A 19,740-nucleotide genomic window follows, 5' to 3' on the forward strand; every position below is an offset into this window, starting at 1 on the left:
AGCCTAGGTTTTCAGGGTCCAAGTTGATGGCCGCCCCTGGTCCTTTGGACTTCAAATTCTGCCCCTGCTGCAGCATAGCCTGCAAGGAAACTAAGTATCAGTTAATCTTACTTTATACTCTAAGAACAGTCATTCACAGCCTAAAAGATATCTTCAGAAAACCGTAGGTTCACCACCACACAATCTGCCGGTAATTCCAGCTTTTTTAGGTGATTTCATCATTTGATATCCTTTTCTGCAAATCCATTTCAACAAAACTAGCTGCTTATCCAGTCTACCATGGGGGTGGTCATCGTGCAGACCAAATCTTACCTCTTCTTGGGCTGCGGTGCAGCTGCCACTGCCGCCCGCTTTAGAACTCTGCTGTGCCGACCCCACTCTTCAGTGCTCAAAACCTGGCGGGATGAATGAGGCACCCATGGACACAGAGCAGATGCCAAAAGCAACTGGAGGCAGTTCCCATTGCTTTAACCTCCGTTCAGTCACGTTATTGCAAACAAACCTAAGGCTGTCAATTTTCAGAGCATCTCAGAGCAGATAAGCACTTTGCTCAGGACTATACAGCCATGACATCAAAAGGAACTCGTGGGCGGGCTCTGCGGTCTGGTCCAGACATCACGAACCAAAATCATTCTCAGATATTCTCTCAATAATGCTCAAGGGCTGCACCGACACAAGGTATTAGGTCAGCCGGACGACACTGCCCATATCTGGTCCAGTAGCAACTTCACATGAATCAACTCAACCGCTAGGCCTCCTCAACCACGCACCTCTCCAGAGCCCAAAGCTAGCTTACCTCGGAGCAGGCCAGCGCTTGGGCTCCCATCCTCAGCTGTCGGTGATCACGCGCTGGCCACCCTTCACTAACTCGCAACCTGGGTGAAGAGAGATCACGGGTCACAGTTCAGACCAGCTTACTCCTGGGCACCAGCTACTGGTGAGGACGCGTGACTGCAGTCAGCCAGGAATGGTTATCGTCAGTTATCGCTTCTGACGGCACTTCCTATTAGTGATTTCATCAGAGCAGCCAAGCACCTCACCACGGTACCGCCCCAGAGACCTGGGCTTCGGCTAAAACCGCCTTAAGGCATCTGCTTCTGAATACAGATGCGGTTTAGACATAACTAGGAGCTGCAACCTCCTAACCGTTGCAGTTATGCAACGAGGCAGTGCATAATTATGTCAAACGCATGAAAGCAACAACAATGACAAAACATCAGGCAGTTATCAGTGCATTTAAGGTTGCAAGACTGACACGGCTAAGTTACAATACGTATTAATCCTTACCCAAACTGGCTCTTAACCTCCCGTCTCCAAAAGCGAGTGTGTCTGCCCTCTGAAACAAGGATTAGGACGTGCATTTAGGGCAGACTCTGGCAGCTACAGTAACATAAAGCATCAAGTGTCAGCGACTGCGGTCGGATAGGCGTAGAAGTCGTCAGTCCTCGCATCTGACGGCACTTCCTACGGAATCATCAGGGTAGCCGAGCAAGCCTCCCTCGCGGCCCCACTACGAACCTCGTTCCGCGCCCTAGGGTGCAGGCAGCCCCGCTTACCTAGTTCTCTCGGGGGGTGCTCACTCCCAGCGGCGAGCCCGGGGTCAGGGGTCCCGAGACGGCGGCGGCCCGGCCGGACGAAGGCGCACGCAGTGCTCGGGCCTCGGCCCCCAAACTCGGACACAAGGCCACGGCGCCCGCCCCGAGGCCCGCGTGGACGCAGCCTCCCGCCGCCCTCCAGTTAGGCTCCCCGAGGACATCGTTCGAGAAATTAGAAAAGCTCTGGCTCCCTCGCCCGTGCGGCCCGCGGACCGTTCTAGAGGAACTCACCGCCAACCGCCCAACACCTACAGTAGAAAGGCCAGGCCTCCGCCGTCCCAGCCTCTTAAGGAGTCGGAACGTTCCACCCCTCACAGAAGGGAGGCGGATCATGGCAAAAGACTCAACGGAACTTCCGGCCCGTTTAATGGGGAAGGCGCCGCCCCCGGACTCCCCCCTCTTGCAGAGCCTATGGTCTCTTCCGAGGCCGTGGAATTCTGGGTCACAGGGGCGCAGCGAGCCCCAGCGCGCGTGCGCGGGTCCAGTGCGCGCCCGCCATTTGGAGGCTTTCTCGCCGCCCCGCCCCCGCCGCCGGGTGGTCCCGAGCGAAGAGTTCGCCGTTGTGAGCTTCCGGTTGCTCCTCTGGAAGGTGGAGCGACCGAGGCCACCGACGGCGGTTCTGCGCATCACGTGCGATCCCGCCCTTGAAACCCTGTAGAGCCTGGGCGCGCAGCAAGCGTGCACACACCGTAGCTGCTCCTGGCCCTGGGGGGCGGTGCCGTCTGCTCTCCCTGCACGAGCCTCTCCAGCCCCCTGCGCTCGGATCCCCCTCCTCAGTCTCCTTCCTCCGTCCCCTCTCCCTCGGGACTCCTCCAGCTGTGCCCCGTCTCACCAGCGGCGAAACCTCCCTCCGTCCCAGTGTGGGAACAGGCTCGGCTCTTGCCACTTAAAAAACATTCAACCCGTGCACGCACGTCTTAACGAACACGCATTACCCTAACGGTGAAAACTGGAAAGGCGATAGTGAGACAGAGGTTTTTGAGCTGGTTTTAGAAATAAGCGTAGCATCTTAATGGAGGGAGGGGAGGCTTCTAGGGAGAGCCAAGCTTAGGAGTCACACACACACGAGGTCCACCATCCTGCGCGAAGGATACTGCAAGTGCCAAGGAGAGCAGGGAGGCGTCTGCAAAACCGCGGAGGGCTGGGGATGCCAGCTAGGGCCCCCGTGGGCGCCGGGAGCCTCTCAAGCCTTCAGAGACGCGGGTAACTTGTTGCCCTTGTGTCTCAGGAAGGTCCCTCTGGCTTGGAAGGGTGGGAACTGCGCAGGAAGCCAGCGGGGAGAGGAGGCAATAATCCACAGCCTGAACTAAGTAAGCCCAGGAGCGCAAAGGCTTTGAGAGACGTCCTGGGGTGGCTTTAAGGGGTGTCTGGAGGCTGTGGGAGAGGAAGGACAGGCGGCTGTGCTTGCTGGTGTCCACCACCTCGCGTCTGTGGTGACAGCAGGCACAGCACCTCGGCCAGCTGCCTGCACCCCGAAGAGGGCAGCTGGGGGCGGTAGGTGAGGGTCCCTGTGCCCAGGAGAGGGCGGGAGCAGCCCGGCCCCAGACACAGAAGTGAGCTCACAGAGACATGCAGACGCCGACCAGCCCAGCGGCTCAGTACCTTTTGTTTTTTAATTCTTTTTTATTTTATTTTTGGCTGTGTTGGGTCTTTGTTGCAGTGCGCGGGCTTTTCTCTAGTTGCAATGAGCGGGGGCTACTCTTCGTTGTGGTGCGCGAGCTTCTCATTGCAGAGCATGGGCCCTAGAGCACGCAGGCTTCAGTAGTTGTGGCACGTGGGCTCCAGAGACCATTGTGGCGCACGGTCTCAGTTGCTCCGCGGCATATGGGGGTCTTCCCGGACCAGGGCTCAAACCCGTGTCCCCTGCATTGGCAGGCAGATTCTTAACCACTGTGCCACCAGGGAAGTCCTGGGGCCAAGTACCTTAATTCAACTAATGTTTCCAGGAGAGTTAGCCACAAGAAATTACTTATTTTTGCCACCAAAGTCCCTTGAGGTCCCAGAGCCAGTAGGTGGGGCTGGAAACATTCCGTGCTCTGTCCTCCCGGCCCCCTGCTGCGTCAGTGGGACTCAAGGAGCTGGAGGGGCACATGGTCTTCCTCCACGGCACTGTCCTGGCTGGATTGGGAGGCCAGGGCTGGGCTCTTCAGGGCGCCTGTGAATGGGATGAAGGGAGTGTCCCCAGGATGCAGGCACCAGGGAAACAGGAGGAAGCCACAGCCGTGAAACCACATCATGCCAGGGGACAGCAGCCTCGGGGTCCCCAGCAATCCCTCTCCTGCCTCCCTGCTTCCGCAAGCACCTCCTGAACCCCTGCCAGGTGCCAGTCAGGGACCTCCTCCCAGGAGCTGAAAGTCCCTGCAGGTGACAGGCCTTTGTGTTAGAAGCCAGCACACCCGAGGTGATGTGCTGAGGAGCCAGAGGGAGGGGAGCGTCAGGTGCTCAGAGGAGAGAGGAGACCCCACCGCCAGCGGTGGGGAAGGTGGGGCAGGGACGCCCAGAGGATGGCAGGGCACTTACAGAGACAGGAGCCCAGGAAAGGAAGGGACGAGGAGCACTGTGGAGGGACCGGCCGGCACATGGAGGGAGGTGCGGGGAGGGGGCTGGACAGCTGCTTTGGGCCTTGACCCCGGGGGCACGGGTGCGGCCTGCCAGGGAGTGGGAGGTGGTGTGTAGTTTTCGTCTATGTAAGAGGGATTGGAGTAGGACGAGCCCGGACCTAAAGCCTGGTCTGGGGTCTGGGTGCCGGCTGAGCAGCCCCCCGTGGTGCAGACGTGGGAGAGGTGGGGGGCAGGGCAGAGGGCCCGGCGGCTGGACCTCAGCCACCCGGAGGTCCCGAGGACCCTCAGCACCAGGGGGAGGGGGAGAGACCCGCAAGGCCTCCCCCCTGGGCCGGGAGGGGCAGGCCGACTACAAGGGCCCGGCAGGGCAGCCCAGGGGGCTGTCCAGCTGGAGGTGGCGGCAGGCGGGTGGGGTAGGGAGTCGGGGTGGCTTGGGCAAGATGAGGGACAAGGGCACTTTCCGAGTCTTGCAGGGATGGGACGGCAGGACTCGGAGGAAGGGCAACACAAAGACGGGTGCGCAGGAAAGCTGTCGCTTAGTGAGGGCCGCGGTCAGGGACCCAGGAGCCTGGGCGGCCGGAGGAGACTCCACGGGCAGGGTCTCGGGTGGCCACGGCAAGTGGAGGGGTGGGAAAGGGCACGAGAAAGGAGAGGAGGGGGGACGAAGACTTGAGGTGGGCGCCTGCCGGCCGTGGAGGGGGACGAAGGAGTCGGGGTGGAGGGGGCCAGCGCCACCCTAGAATGGAGGGGGCGCGGGCCTGACGGGGGCAAAGGGGGAGGAAGTGGCCTCTCAGCGGTGTGGCGGCAGCGAGGCCGGCCTGTCGGGGCGGAGCCACGGGGCTGGGGGGCCTCCCTGACTTGTCCCCCTGCTGGCCGCTCCGCCCAGGCCGGGAGGAGGAGGGAGGGGAGGGTGCCCAAGAGCCGGTTTCCCAGGCAACGGTGGGGGGGGGCGGGAGGAGGGGGGAAGCGCCGCTTCAAGGGGCAAACCCTTTACACACACACACACACTCACTCCACAGCTACTCACCAGGGCCGCCTGGCCCCGCGGGCTCCTCGCGCACCGTGGGCAGCGTCTGCTCCCACGCAGCCCAGTTCACCTCCTCTACCCTGCGGGCCACAGCGCAGCTGTGAGGCTCCCGGAGGCCGAGGAGGCAGCGCGCTCTGCCCCAGGAGAGGGCCCCCAGGGGTGCACGCCAGGACCGGGAGGCGGACGGGGCTTCTCTCCGCAGGACGCTGGGCCACCCAGCAGCCCCCGCGAGCCCCGTCCTCTCGGCTCTCAGACTGCCGCCCCGGCCAGGCGCCCACAGGCGGGAACAGGCGTCTGTCCCCTCTGGCTGTTCACGGCGACCTGGGTTGCCCCCAGCATCCAGAGAGGAGTCCTGATCAGCTGGATCTGTGTGTTCCCAGGTTCTGGGGCCCTTTCACGGCTACTCCACGTGACTAAGACCCGCCGCCCTTGCTTGGCTGCTACCTCAGGAAAGTGTGTTGCTGGCCGTGCACTTGTCACCAGGTTCCCGCCCCCATGGGAGCGTCTGCTCTCCGTGGAAGGGTTGTACCCTCCGTGGTCAGGATGGGGGCGTTGGGAGGGCAGAGCAGACCAGCCAGGGGAAGCTTAGCATGCTCTAACCCGAGGATGCCTCTGGCTTCTTGGCCTCCTAACTGTGCCCCATTTCAGGGCAGAAAGAGTCGGTCAGGGACCACTGGGGAGGGACCTCCAGTTTCAGTCAGGGGGCCAGGAAGGTGACCAGACCGGAAGAGCAGGCAGTGGAGGCCGGGCCTATGAGATCCAGCATCGCTGACCTTGCCTGTCCAGGGCGGAGTCCCCTGGCGCTCCGAGGCCCTGCCTTTCCCACCAGACCTGACTCCTAGCCACTGTCGCCTGGTTTTCAGCAAGGTCCCCAGGCCGCCCCCCCCCCCCCACCAGCCTCTCCACTCACCTGAAGCACCAGCGCTCGTCGGGGTGACCGTCCGGCCTGGTGCCAACTGTCAGTCTCACACCTGCCCGCTGCTTCTTCCTCCTGCACCACCAGTAGCCGTTCTCCATCTCCAGGACAGAGATGGCTTTCTGGGGACAAAGGATACATCAGACAGAGCGGCCAGCACTTTACAGTAGAACTCAGCATCTGCTAAGTGCATGGATTTGAATCCAGCCCCGAGGTTTGATTACCTATGTGGTGTCAGGCCCTGCGTCCCTCTGAGTCTCTTTCCCTGCTTACAGAGTGAGGCCAATACGCCTTGGGTGGTTGCTGGGAAGTCAGCATGTGACGAGAGCCCTACAGTTCCTTGCAATTCTAGAACCACCAGGTACGGAACGTCACCTGTGCCTGCTGCTATCACACAAACGAGCTGGGGGCGGGGGACGGGCACAGAACCTTGCAGGTGAGGCTCAGAGAAGGTAAGGGGCTTGCCCAAGGTCAACGGTGAATTGGTCACACAGTCCAGCCCCCCGGGCGAGGTTCACCCTGCACCAACTGCCTAGGCCCACCCCCGACCCTCCCCAGTCAAGCAGCAGCTCTTGCTTCCACTGCAGGCAGGTGTCACATCAGCTCCCAGCTACCTGAGCCCCTGCTCCCCCAGCTCCTCCAGGCTGGGCCAGCTCCAGGATCGCACATCCCGCCTGCCTTGTCCACCAAGCCAACCCCACGGAACAAGCGACGAACACAGAAGGGGGCTGTATGAGGGCGGGGTCTCCGTCTTGTTCTCTGCCGGGTCTTTAGAGCCTAGAACTGTGCCTAGCCCTGCACTAGGCTCTCAGGAAACACTTAATACTAATGACGATGGTGACTAACACACTGAACACCTACTGTGTGCCAGGCACCGCCCTCAGGCCTTCCTGCAGCCTCTCGGCAGCCCCGCGCAGGAAGGAGAGGACGAGGGAGGCCCCCGTGAGGGCCGCACCCACGCGGGGGCCCAGCTCGGTGGGTTGTGCGCGCTCCCGCCGGGCCCAGAACACTGGAGGGGACGGGGCGCCTGGCCGGGCACCTGCAGCTTCCAGATGCTCCAGCTGTCGCTGGCGACGCTGCTGACGGTCTCGTTCATGAGCGCGATGAGCATGTTGAGCAGCAGGACGTAGGTGAGCAGCACATAGGCCAGAAGCAGCAGCAGCACCGCCCCGCGGAAGCGCAGCCGGTCCTGGAAGGCCAGCTCGCCCATGCCGACGGTGAACTTGAACAGCTCCAAGGCGGCGTCCAGGATGCCCTCGTACGGGGCTGTGCTGCCCTCCTTGTCCCCCTCGCCCGCCGCCTCCGTGCTGTTGGAGCCCGCGGGGGCCCCGGGGTCCTGGGCCTCCCGGCTCAGGCTCACCAGTGCTGAGGAGAGAGGCAGGGGGTCCTCAGCCTGGGGAGACCAGCGGGCAGCCTCGAGGCGGGGCAAGGAGTGGGTGGGGCACGGGGGGCCTTTACCTACAGCGAAGCCAAAAAGGAAGACTAAGTAGACCAGGAGGAAGCGGAGCAGGTCCCGCAGGATGACCTAGAAGGCACGAGCCGGTGGGTGGTTCAGCTTGGGGGAGGCACCTGCCTGCTGGGCCCACAGGGAGCCCCCCCGGGGTGCGGTGTCCAGCCCTGCCCGGTCTGGCTGCACGGGGCCACCCCTGCCTCTCACCTTCTGGATCATGACACTGTAGATGCCCGTGTGCTGCAAGCCGCGCATGTAGTACAGCAAGTTCACCCAGCCCAGCGCCAGCGAGCACACGTGCAGGGGCAGGTACCACTCGATGGCCAGGAAGCACAGCACCTGGGACAGCACGGCGAGCAGCGCCTGGACCAGGCTGCGTGGAGGCAGGGCGGGCTCAGCTCGCAGGCCTCCTGTGGCCAGCGCTGGCCCCCGCTGCCTCGCCCCCCACGCCCTCAGAGATGAGAAGTTTCGCCTCTGGGACTGGATCCAAGCATCCTGACCTCCACCACGGGCAAGGCCTTCAACCCCCGTGGGCCTCAGTTCCCTTCCCCGTACAACGGGGGTAACAGTAATAACGCCCGGCTCGGAGAGTGTCAGCGGGGATTCAGGGAGACACGCGTGTGAAGACTTCAGGCTCCACTGGCGCAGAGCGAGGGCTCGGTCGATGTGACTATCATGCTCAGGACCCGGACCGGACAGCAGCCCGACTCCGGAGTCTGGCCTGCGAGCTGCTCCCAGCCTCCTGGAGCTCCCTGGCCCAGGGTCCTCACCCCCAAAGCCAGCCTGGTGCCCCCTCCCAGGCAGGAGACAGGGGAGGAGGAGTGAGGCCACACGTACAAGAGGATTTCAAAGTAGCTGTCCATGAACGAGATCCAGATGAACAGACGGCGCCTCCAGAAGTACCACAGCTGCGGGGGAAGGAGGAGGACAGGCCGTGACACCTGCTCTCCAGGCCACAAGCAGCCCCGTTGCCCTCAGGGCCGCCGGCCGCCCTGCTTGTAAAAGTCTCGCCAGGACCACCTCAGGGGCTCAGGCGGCAGCTTTGAATTTTGGGGGTGCTCGTGAGTCCTGCTGATAGCTGAGAAAGTTTGGACCCTGTTTCCAAAAAGTGCAGACACCCAGACCATGGCAGGGGCCTCCTGTCTCCCTGTGGATCCAGGTGGAGAACTCGCACTCCATATGGTGAAAGAGGCTCCTTCCCCTTCCCCTCCCTGGCCTCACGGGGACCACCGGGTGCTCCAGCCAACCTGGCCTTGGTGCCTAAGTCCTGCCCACTCTCAAAGACTCACTCAACGAGTCTCAGTGCCACGGCCAGCCTGTCTCCTGCAAGCTGGCAGCATCTTCCCCCGAAGAGGCCGTGCTGGAGGCACTGGGCTGAGCTCCCCCTGCCGCCACCCTTCTGTGCTCCCCAGGTGAGGAATGAGCCAGGGACCTGGGGTCGGGGGCGTCCAGCTCCATTCCCAGGGGAGCCATAGCCGGCAACTGCCAACGGAATCCTAGGAATACCTGCTGCCCCGCCGGGCACCAGTACCCAGCCCACAGGCAAGGCCGGAACCCTCGGCCCTCAGCAAGCCTGAGCCCTGGCCAGGATGGGACCAGGGGGATTCAGTTTCCCGTAAATGGAGGGACCGTCGTGAACTCACTCCCAGGCTTCTTGTAGCAGAATTCCAGGTTTGGGGTGGGGGATGGGAGGAGCCCTCACCTGGCCCATGAGGATGTTGGCCCCCACGACCAGAATCAGGATGTGGCCCAGCAGCAGCACGGAGTTCCCAGCAGTCACCTCCAGCGGGAGGAAGTCCTGCACGGAGACACACTCGGGTCGGGCCTGGGGTCCCCTCCCGGCGGCTGCCCGCTGACAGCGAGGCTGGGGGCCCATTCCTCGGGAGAGCTGTGGGGAGGCCCCCAGAGCAGCAGAGCGAACACGGGCTCTGGAGCCAGACTGCCTGGGTTCAGATCCCAACTCCACCACTCACAGCCCGTGTGACCCTGGGTAAGTCCCTTAAACTCTCTGTGCCTTCCTTCCCTCAACTGTAAACTGGTGATGATAAGAGTTCATCATCTCAGAGGGCTGTTGTGAAATTAATTAAATACGTTAACACACGTCGTCAATCACTTGAATACTTTCTCACGTGTGCTGCACACTCAGTAAGTACTATTACTGTTGTTGTTACTACTATGTTGTTACTTCCATATCATGACCAGCTGTGTAAGCGCCGTGGGCAGACCACCAAGCGGTCAGGCCTCCGGTCAGCATTTGCAGGACGGGGTTGTAATCCCTGCCCCATCTTCTGCCAGGGTTGTTTCCAGGAGGCCTCCCCAGGATGTGCCCCTCCCTGCCTTGCCTTGTCCAGGGGAGGCTGGTGGTAGGTGACAGCGGTGAAGATGGACACGTAGGTCAAGTAACACAGGAAGTTGAACAGGAACCTGGGGATGAGCAGATTCCACTTCGCCTGCAGCAGTTTGTTCAGCGGCTCCAAAACCACCATTCGGTGCCGGTGCTGGGACGGGAAGGCGAGAGCCAGAGGCGCATTCAGCGAGTACATGCGGAGGCACCAGGGGAGAGCAGAGAGGGTGTGGAGCCCCGAACGACCCCTCCCCGCCGGCCGCCACCCCACCCTCATGGCTGTGGAGTGACCAGTCCAGAGCAGGTGCTGGTCAACAGAGAGGCCCCCGGTGTGACCCCCGTGTCGGGTGGGACCGGCGGCCGGGTTCGCACGTGCAGCCACACCCCGACTGCTCAGTTAAAGGGCAGGGGCGGTCCTGCAGGCAGCCCCGAGCGGTGGACCTTGCAGGGAGCTCTGGCAGGCCCCCTGTGCACACCGCCGCCCCGGGGTGAAGCAGGCTCACCGGGCTTTGGCAATGGAAGGCGATGATCTCCAGCACGGAGTTCTCCTCGCAGCTGTCCACAGAGGCCAGGTCATACAGCGACACCCGCACGGGCCCGTAGGACCACTCCGTGAACTTGCGGGAGAGGGACTGGCTCGGCCCCAGGAACTCCCGCTGCAGGATGTGTCTGAAAATCTGCAGGGCAGGCACGTGAGCTTGGCCTGCACAGAGCTGCCCGCCGCCCAGACACGCGAACACGCCCTGCACCCGCGGGTCCTTGCGCATATGAACTCTTACACAGGTCCACGCACACTCAGCCAACCATGCAGACACTCCCACCCACCCGTCCATTGCCAGCCTGCCTCTTCCTTCCGCACTCCTGCCCCAATGCCTCTTTCCTGGACACTCATATGGCCGAGGCACCCCCAATCCAAGGGTCCTTAAGGCCCCATGAGATCAGAGGCTACCAGCTACACACGTGTGTGCACGTTTGTGGCCAGAGTCTCGAGCTTTCAACAGACTAGAAGCCACCCCTAACCCGGACAGGTCCAGAAGCAATTTGGTTTTACAAATGCGGAATGCTGGGGAGGCTTCCCAGATCGGGGAGCGGCTTCCACAGGCCACAGTCGTGCCTCTAGACGGCGAAGAGAGGTACCCACACCCCCGGGACCTTGGAGGGCAGGAAAAAAACATAAAACTTCCGCTTACGTTTATTTTCATCTTAACCTTTAAAAATACCTGTGTTCTAAGCATTGGGCCCTGTGTCAGCTGTGTGGGTTGTAAGCTCCCCTAGTAATAAGGATCAGACAACAGGAAAGTCGTTTGGGAAAAAAAGTAAAGCTGGATCATGCTTTTTTTTTGTTTTTGCCAGGCGGCTCTTAGTTCCCCAACCAGGGATTGAACCCGGGCCCTCGGCAATGAAAGCAAAGAGTCCTAACCATTGGACCACTAGGGAGGTCCCTCGTGCTTACTCTTTATAAGAGTAACCTATAACTTTCAGATAAAGTTTTAGGCATTAAAAATCAAGCTGCAAAAGAAAAGTCTGGAAGCAAATATGGATATGGAATATACACATTCACGTGCACATATACACATGCACACACACACACACAGTTTTAAAACCTTGTAGAAGGAATTAAGCAATAGCAAAACCAAGGAAAAGATAATAACACTTGGATACATAAAAATGTAAAAATTCTGTGTAGCAAAAATTGCCATAAAAATTTTTTTAACGTTGAACTGGGAGAAAAATTTGCAACTGTTAGAGTAAACAAAATGGTGATACGTTCGTTATCAAGAACACTTAGCCATCAATACGAAGAAAACCTGAGAGCAAAGAACATGAGAAGACTGTCTCCTAATCAAGAAACCCAAGTGACTTAAAAAAAACAATCCCTGGGAGTTCCCTGGTGGTCCAGTGTTTAGGACTTGGCGCTTTCACTGCCGTGGCCTGGGTTGAATCCCTGATCAGGGAGCTAAGATCCTGTAAGCTGCGCAGCCAAAGATAAATAAATAAATAAAATAAAATCCCTGTTTTAAAATGTAATATATTCATTCTGTAACTCACATGTAATTTATCAATAAACACACACACAGGAGAGGTGCATGCTGAAACTGTTCTGAGCTAGACACCACCCCAGGCTCTTTCTGCAGAAATCCCGGGTTGAGTCCTGCTGCTTCCTGGAAAGGGGGGCTGGCCACTCACCTCAATTTTGCCCTCCTTGGCGGCCAGCTTCAGGGGCGTGAGGCCCTGCAGGTTGGGGATGTCCTCGAGCTGCACCGTGGGGCAGAGGCGGGCCCCCGCCTGGAGCAGCCCATCGTACATGTGGGTCACCAGCTCCGTGTTCTCGGCCGAGTTGTCTGCGATCATCACCAAGGCGTGCAGGGCCGTGTTGCCCAGCGAGTCGGCGGCCTGCAGGCTGGCGGGCTGGTGCGGGTTCTCCAGGAGATAGGTCACCACGTCCCACTGCTTGGTGCACGCAGCCAGAGAGAGGGGCATCTCGCCTGGGGGCCGAGGGGACAGCTTGGGCCTCGGGCCTCCCAGCATCCACCCGCCTGCTTCTCACGCTCCCTGGACCTCCTTGAGGCGGGTCAGGCGCCCACAGGAGAGAATACGCACTGCCTTGGGGTCCCGGGCCCACCCAGGCCAGTGCAGTGAGCGGAGAAGGCCCCGGGCCCCGCATCCTCCTAGAAGCCCCAGTCAAGGTGGCTCTGTCCAGCTCTGACCCAAGGGAGAGGGGCCCAAAGCTCTTTACCATCTAAGGGAGCAGAACGGGAGCCTGCCAACCAGGGTTCCCGCCCCCCTCTTTCTCTTTTCTTTGCCGGGGCCCAGACACCCCTTTCTCCAGGCCCCGTCTGGTCGAGTCTCATCACACACCAGTTCTACGCCCCCGTGCCCCTGCCCTGGTCTGAGCTCATGTGTGGCGAGCTTCCTTGGCCAGACAAGGATAAAACACCTCTTAAGACAAACTGCTTTTGCAGGCGGCCTGGCTATTAGAAGCATGAGCCTCAGGGTCAGACTGATCTGGGTTTAAGGGTCACATTAACCCTGTGACCTTGGGCAAGGCCTTACCCCCTCTGCAGCTCAATTTATCCAAGAAGGCTCCTCACCGAAGTAGAAGCAGGTCTCTTGGCTCTTCTTCTGGAAGAACTGGCCACAGGCCCGGGCATGCACGTCGGCCCCATTCTCCACCAAGAGCTTCACACACGGCAGGCTCCTCTTCTCGATGGCGATGTGCAGGGCGCTGTGGCCTTGGTAGTACTCATCTGTGCACTGGGCGTTGACCAGAGGCCGAGGATTGCCGGAGTCCCGGTCAATCTGCAGCAGCGGCTCAATGCAGGCGTTGGTCCCCTCCCGAAGGTTCAGCATGGCCTTCATCAGGCATGTCTTCCCCGTGGAGCCCTCTGTGGGAGGAGGGGGGGTCACCGCGGTGCTCAGGCCACCCACCCGCCTGTACAGTGAGCCCATGCCCCAAAGCACCCCGGCCGGCTGGAGCCCAGCCATGCTGCAGGGAGTTAAGACTCCAGCCAACAGGTGTTAGAATACCAATAGGTATGACTACAGTTTCTGCCCTAGAAATTAAGTTTCTAAGACATAGTTCATCATGTGTGCAACACTGTCTACACGAGAACATTTGGAGCAGTATTTCTTTTTTTTAAATGTATTTATTTATGGCTGCATTGGGTCTTCGTTGCTGCACGTGGGCTTTCTCTAGTTGTGGTGAGCAGGGGCTACTCTTCGTTGTGGTGTGTGGGCTTCTTATTGCGGTGGCTTCTCTTGTTGCGGAGCATGGGCTCTAGGCGCGCGGGTTTCGGTAGTTGTGGCATGCGGGCTCAGTAGTTGTGGCTCATGGGCTCTAGAGCACAGGCTCAGTAGTTGTGGCCCACTGAACCAGGGATTGAACCCGTGTCCCATGCATTGGCAGGCAGATTCTTAACCACTGCGCCACCAGGAAAGCCCCTTGGCCTCTCTTAACCTCAGTTTTCCTCACTGTAAAATGGGACCATTCCAGGCTTATTGTAAGGATCACATGGAATTATATACAAAATTCTCAGCCCACAGAGGGCCTAGCACACAGCGTGTTGAGGCCAAAAACTACACACAACCTAAATGGCCACCAATAAGGGGTTAGTCAAGTAAATTGTGGTAAATGTACAGGATGGGAAACTCTGCAGGTTGTTACAGTGACTGAGTTAGAGGCCTGTGTACTGAAATGGACTAAGTTGGGGGAGAGCCCATTACAAGCACATCATTATGTATTTACATCAATGGCATGACCCCATTTATGTAAATGTATGCCTAATGTATTTAAACAGTTTGAAAAGATGTACCCCAAATCATTATCAGGGGTCCAGGATGACAGACTGTTTTTACCCTCAGCTTTATACATTTCATTACTATTTGAACCTTCTAGAAGGCACACATGTTCTTTTCCTAATCAGATATCCCCAAACAATACAGATATTTAGATCTGGGGCAAAGAATGCTCTGAGATGGATAAAGTGTAAGGTACGTGTATTAGATCTCAGCGATGCTGTGACTGAAAAAGAGAGAGAGACAGGGAGAGGCTGCACTGAGGAAGGCCGTGAATATCCACCCATTCGGCCGGTGAAACGGCTGAGGCGGCAGAGGCAGGCTGGGAGCCGGTGCGGCGAGTGGAAGGGGGAGCGGGCTGTCCTCCGCTCCGTCAGCAGGGCCCCTGCAGTCGTTCTGGCAGGAGGGCTGCTAGAACACCGCCCCTCCTCGCCCCTCAGCCGCTGACTGGTCACCACGAGCCGGCGGCCTGGTCTCGGCACAGCACACGGCGGCTCTGGCCCAAGCAGCAGGCCTACCTGTGTACTCCGAGTCCGTGAGGTACTTGCTGGTCCGGCGCAGGTACTCTGGTAGCCCCACCAGGTCCTCGGGGACCCCCCGGGCCACCGCGCTGAAGAGCCGGTCACGGTCGAAGCGGTTTGGGTCTGGCTGGCTGTGGGGATGTGGTTTGTGACTGACGCTGCAGGAGAGCCCTGGGTCCCCAGAGAGTCCCACTTCCCAGGGAGCCTTTTCTGGGGCCCAGGAGCCCCACGGGAGCCTTTTGAGAGCCTCTACGCACCCAGGCAGGCCAAGGAGACCGCAAGTGCTCAGACCCCCGGAGGAGGGGCCCGGCTGGGGCACCGGCCACGCGTGCTGGCTGCAGGCACCCCCTGTCATTCGCCAGGTGCCCCGCGGCTCGCAACAGGTTCACTGTCCATTTCAGCACAGGAGCTCCTCGTGGCTCTTGAGCTGGGCTCTGGGGCGGGGCGGGGCGGGGCGGGGCGGGGCGGGGCCACCGGAGGTGCCCACGGACTGTTGGGGGCCGTACGTGCCGCTGGCCTCCACCAAGAAAATCAAGAAAAGCCCCACGTCCTCTCTGAAACCATCTATGGCCGAACGACGGAGTACCTGCCCCTTTGGCCCTCACTTCTGCCCTGCGTGAGTAATCTCTATTTTTTCCATCAGACAAACAAGGAGGTAGAGTAACTTTCCCAAAGCCGCATGGTGCAGAGCTCACGGGCTGTGGGGTGCTTGCTGTTCAACCAACTCTGGACCCCGACTCCCCACCCCAGAGAGACGCCAGGCTGGACAGACGGAGGTTTCTCAGAGGCGTGGGGTCCAGAGCGGACACCAGACGCTCACAGAATTTTCTTGAGAAGCCACACCTCTGCGAAAGGCCCCAGGAGGGGCCGGTAGCCCTTCTGAATCCAGCGTGTGTGGGCATCCCCGCCTGGGCTGTCACTGGGGCTCCCGGTACCACGACCAGCAGATATGAAGGGACAAGAAAGGGGGGACTGTTTGATGCTTTGGGCACCCTCAGGCCTGCCATGGAATGGATCAACCAAGAAAGGGGTGGGGGCTCTGATGAGTGGGGGGATTACTGGATCAGTCATGGTTTAAGCCATGATCACGTGACTGACAGGGCAGGAAGCTGCCTGGCCAGACGCAGCATCATCCGTCCAGCAGACCGTGCGGCCACGACGTGACCAAGAGGTCACTGCGGCTGACTGGGGAGTCCCGTGGGCAGTCCGGCCGGGCGAAGTGGCTATTTGGACAAAGCACTTCCTGTCACAGGGCGGCATCACGGTCCTGGGATAGGGAGGCCCCGCGGGAGCACAGATCGAAGCACCAAAGGGCATCGAGGGGCCGGTTCTGTCTCGGGCAGGTGACCCCGCTCCCAGGAGCCTTGCAAGCACCCTCTCCTGCCCTGGTCTGAACCTGACCTCGGTCCCGCAGCACAAACAGGACAGGCGGCTCTGGGCTGGGAGGCCGAGGCTGGGGGCAGAGTCCAAGGCATGAGCAGGGAGGGAGGGGCTTCCCTGGCAGAGTGCTGCCTGGCCCAGGCAGGTTCTCCAGCCTCGTATGTCAGACCTCACACTGCGGGGATCCAGGTGCACCCTTCCCCCACACCCACAGGACTGGAGGTGGCGCTCCCCCGAGAGTGGCTCCCACAGTCTGAATTAGAAGACATCACGGGAAGGTCACAGTGAAGGTGGCTCCGAGCAGGAGGCCACCGTCCTCAAGCCCCAGAGTCCACGACCCCAGGGCAACAGGTCCAGCCTTGGAGCAGAGCCCGGGAACACCCGGGACATTTCCACGTGTCCTTGATTCTCTTGGCCTGGAGCGTGGATCTTGCTAGCACCCCCCGCAGGGCCTGTGGCTGGGAAGGGGACGGCACCAACAGGGGGCATGCCAGGAGGTGAAAGAGTATGTCCCTACAAGAAGAACACAACCTCAGGAGACAGAAGGCCAAGAACGGGGAAGGTTCTGGAAGGAGCAACCCCAGAGAGCAGAGCAGGGTTCAGCCTGTCGGGCCCAGGAGCCATCAGAGCCAGACCCAGGACCCCCAAGGCTGTGGCACAGGGGCACTGGGGCGGGGCTAGGCCACCCAGTCTGACTCCGCTGGCGGTGAGCCCCCCGGGCTCCCCCGGCCCCGCTTGCTGCCTCACCTGGCACCTGCCCCCTTTCGGAAGCTGAGGTTCACTTTGATCTGAGGCGAGAAGTTCCGGTCCTCGCCCTGGAATGGTGACTCCATGGGGGGCGGCCCGGCACCACTGCCCAGTTTTCCTCTGTCCACCTGGGCACCACTTTCTTGGCCTCCATCTGACGTCTCGAGCCTGAAAGCGGGAGGGCGGGAGGGCGAGGCCATCCTAAGGCGCGGCTGCTCCTTCTGGCTGGAACCTCTGTGGGGACGGAGGTGTCACAGGCACCCGCTCCTCCCAGTAGGCGTGGGGGTAGGAGGGCTGGCTGAAGCCCGGCCCAGAGAGGGTTAGAAGCTGGGTACAAGCAGACCAGCCGCCAGCGCGCGAGCCCAGCCCAACAGGAGCGGGGAGGGGAGCAAGAGGAGGGAGGACAGGATCTGTTGGAGGAACAGGGCCCACAACTGTCCCTGACTGTCCCTCTGGGACTTCCTGATCTCTGAGAGGCCACAGCCCCTGGTCCGAAAACATCTGTGTTAACAGCACACCCCTTTCTCTACACAACATCTTGCCCAGTGGCCAATATTTACATTAAAAAAAAATGCAGTTTTGGGTGGGGCAGATCACTCAACCTCCCACGCAGGGGGTGTGGGGTGCCCTGGGGAAACCGCTGGAAAACCCCTGGCCTATCAAACCCCTCATTTTGCTGCCAGGAGGACTAGGGCTCGGAAAGGGGAAGTGACTTGCCCAAGGTCCCAGGCTGCTGGCACAGCCTGGTCTGAAACCACCTCGGCCTACCGGGATGTTCTTCTTCAGGTCTCAAAACCTTTCGGGGCCCGTCTGTACTTTCAGTCTCTGAGGAGTGCCACCTCTCTGTGCCTTAGGGTCTCTAGGGGCTTCACAGCAGGAGGGAGACGCCTCGCTGATGCCCAAGCTCCCGTCACCCAGCAGCTCCCCGACAGGCCCGAGGCCAGGCGGGGGAGCTCAGCTCAGGGCACCACCTCGACCTCCCGGGAGAGCAGAAACCACAGCCGCCAGCGCTCGCCAGGGCGGGGCCCCAGGGCGGGGAGGGGGAAGCCCCGGGGGGCCCCCCCAGTGGGTGGGCAGAAAGAAGGAAAAAGAGTCCGAGTTGGGGAGGGGGGGAGACAGCGGGGCTGGCGGGGAGGAGAAGGGGGCAGGGAGCAGAGCAGAGCTTGGGGACGGGAAGCGGAGGGTGGGAAGGTCAGGGCCTGGACCATCTTCTGCGCGGCTTCAGCCCCGGGGCGGGAGGACGGCGGGGGGCATCTTCCCACAGCAGCAGGAGAGGCCGGGGCCTGTCGACTGCCTCATCATGCAGTTTCGACCCTGCGTCTTTCTGCCCACCCTGGGGCGTCCTTCCCGGCCACACGCCATTTAGCCTGGCTGATGTCCCCAGCCCCTCACCACTCTGCCTCCCAGCCCACTGCTCCCAAGTCTCCGCAGCAACAGCTGTCTGCCCAGCCGCTGGACCCCCGGACCCCCCATCCTCCCGGCCGGGGAGGAAGGATCTGGTAGGCCAGGTGGAGAAGAGAGCCGGAGCCCCTCAAAGACCCTGGCTCAGGGCTGGGGGAGCAAGGCGCCCACCCGGGCTTCCCGGCCGCCACCCTTCACCGTCAGGATTCGGGGCCCGGGCCCCTGGGAAGCCCGCATCATCCCTGACTCACCGGCTCGGCGGAGGCTGCGCGCGGCGCGTCCGGGCGGGCGGCGGGGCTGCCGAGGAAGTGCGGCCCGGAGGGGCGCGGGCTGGCTGGGAGCCCCGCGAGCCGGCTGGGTCCGTCGGCGTTCCGCACGCTCAGCCCACCCGCCCGCCTGGCCGCAGCGGGGTCAGCTCTCCCTCGGCGGGACCCGCTGGCCGGGAGACTGACCCTCCGGACCATGGGCCACACCCTCTCTGGGGAGACACGCCCCTCCTCCCACCCGACCCCACCCCACTGCCCGCCGCTGAGGCCCCCAGATGCGGGGGGGCAGTCAGAGGCAACCCTTGGGTGCGGGGCCCTGCCTCGGGGGGAGCTGGCGTGTCGCGTGGGGCGGGGAGGGGACTCGCCCCACTGCACACGGACATCCACCCCTCCCCTTCCCCACCACTTGCCCCCCAGCGGCCATGTGGCTCAGCCTGGGAACTGGTTTACCCGTCGCAGGGCAGGGAGAGCTGATGTGGACGCCCTCCGGAGAGGAGAGACTCAGCCCAGCACCTCCCCCTGGAAATGCACCCCGCCCACCCGACCTTCCGGGGCCTTCCCCCAGCCCCCCAGGCCCCCAGCCAGGGGCCCTGACGGCCGCTGCCTTCCTTCCCTGAGCTAAAGGCGCTTCCAGCACCAGCCAGCAGGGGCGGACAGGAGGCCGGCCTGTGCTTCGAAATTAGACCTCCCTTCCAGACCAGCCCTGGTCCAGACTCAGCGCTGGGGCTTGGGGACGCAGCCATCATCCAAGTAAGTATCCAGCCCTAGGTCACCTCCCTCTCCCTCACTCCTAAAATCCAAGCCGTCAGGAACCCCACACCCCCAAACCTACCAATTTGTCTCTATCTCTGCCTGATGGCAAGCAACTATCATCCCTGCCGGGGAGACCACAGCTGTCTTCAAGCTGGTCTCCCTGCTTCACTCCTGTCCCCAGCACCCCCATAATCGATTCTCCTTACAGCAACGAGAGTGATCTTTCAAAAATGAAAACCAGATCACCTAACTCCCCTCCCCCCCAACTGGTGGCTTCCCTCGACACTTGGAATAAAAGGCACGGTCCATACCAAGCCGGTGCAGTCTGGAGGCCCTTCTCCACATTCCACCTTCATCTCTGATTGAAAGTACACACTACACTCTAGTGTAAACACCTGTGCTGTCCAATGTAAGGTCACCAGCCTCAGTGGCTATTTAAATTTAAGTCGGTTACAATAAATCAAACATTCAGTTCTACAGTGA

The 19,740-nt window shown here is 60.9% G+C and overlaps 1 protein-coding gene and 3 non-coding genes across 8 annotated transcripts; all 4 read right to left on the bottom strand.

Moving 5' to 3' along the window:
* Positions 1–151: 151 nt before the first annotated feature.
* LOC137755670 (small nucleolar RNA SNORD65) lies at positions 152–224 on the bottom strand. The gene has a single exon (XR_011072063.1). It is a non-coding gene; the product is annotated as a small nucleolar RNA SNORD65 (small nucleolar RNA).
* A 731-nt stretch (positions 225–955) lies between these two features.
* LOC137755653 (small nucleolar RNA SNORD49) lies at positions 956–1,026 on the bottom strand. The gene has a single exon (XR_011072047.1). It is a non-coding gene; the product is annotated as a small nucleolar RNA SNORD49 (small nucleolar RNA).
* A 390-nt stretch (positions 1,027–1,416) lies between these two features.
* LOC137755654 (small nucleolar RNA SNORD49) lies at positions 1,417–1,483 on the bottom strand. The gene has a single exon (XR_011072048.1). It is a non-coding gene; the product is annotated as a small nucleolar RNA SNORD49 (small nucleolar RNA).
* Positions 1,484–3,198: 1,715 nt separating this feature from the next.
* TRPV2 (transient receptor potential cation channel subfamily V member 2) lies at positions 3,199–18,722 on the bottom strand. Of its 5 annotated transcripts, none has more exons than XM_068530219.1 (16): positions 18,490–18,722; positions 16,838–17,005; positions 14,708–14,841; positions 12,986–13,279; positions 12,081–12,379; positions 10,397–10,570; positions 9,892–10,047; positions 9,252–9,347; positions 8,387–8,457; positions 7,757–7,922; positions 7,558–7,624; positions 7,139–7,464; positions 6,094–6,221; positions 5,184–5,263; positions 4,116–4,243; positions 3,658–3,750 (listed from the first exon to the last, which is right to left on the bottom strand). In XM_068530219.1, exons 2-16 carry the CDS (start codon positions 16,921–16,923, stop codon positions 3,742–3,744), a joined length of 2,214 nt encoding a protein of 737 aa, XP_068386320.1. In that variant the 5' UTR covers positions 16,924–17,005; positions 18,490–18,722; the 3' UTR covers positions 3,658–3,741. The 5 variants fall into 5 exon arrangements, with proteins under 5 accessions (XP_068386319.1, XP_068386321.1, XP_068386320.1 ...); XM_068530216.1 differs by having other exon boundaries at positions 16,838–17,071; XM_068530218.1 differs by lacking the exon at positions 4,116–4,243 and having other exon boundaries at positions 3,199–3,750; positions 16,838–17,071.
* Between the last annotated feature and the right edge of the window lie 1,018 nt (positions 18,723–19,740).

This window comes from Eschrichtius robustus, chromosome 20, assembly GCF_028021215.1.
Source record: "Eschrichtius robustus isolate mEscRob2 chromosome 20, mEscRob2.pri, whole genome shotgun sequence".
Classification (NCBI taxonomy): Eukaryota; Metazoa; Chordata; class Mammalia; order Artiodactyla; family Eschrichtiidae; genus Eschrichtius; species Eschrichtius robustus.

What these genes read in the sequence shown, in the direction of transcription:
- TRPV2 (XM_068530216.1), bottom strand. Translation starts at nt 17,037, where the DNA reads ATGGCCTCGCCCTCCCGCCCTCCCGCTTTCAGGCTCGAGACGTCAGAT. An exon ending in CCAAGGAGGGCAAAATTGAG is followed by an intron (nt 10,571 to 12,080) that starts GTGAGTGGCCAG and finishes CCTGCCCTGCAG; the next exon opens with ATTTTCAGACACATCCTGCA. An exon ending in ACAGTGTCATGATCCAGAAG is followed by an intron (nt 7,625 to 7,756) that starts GTGAGAGGCAGG and finishes CGTGCCTTCTAG; the next exon opens with GTCATCCTGCGGGACCTGCT.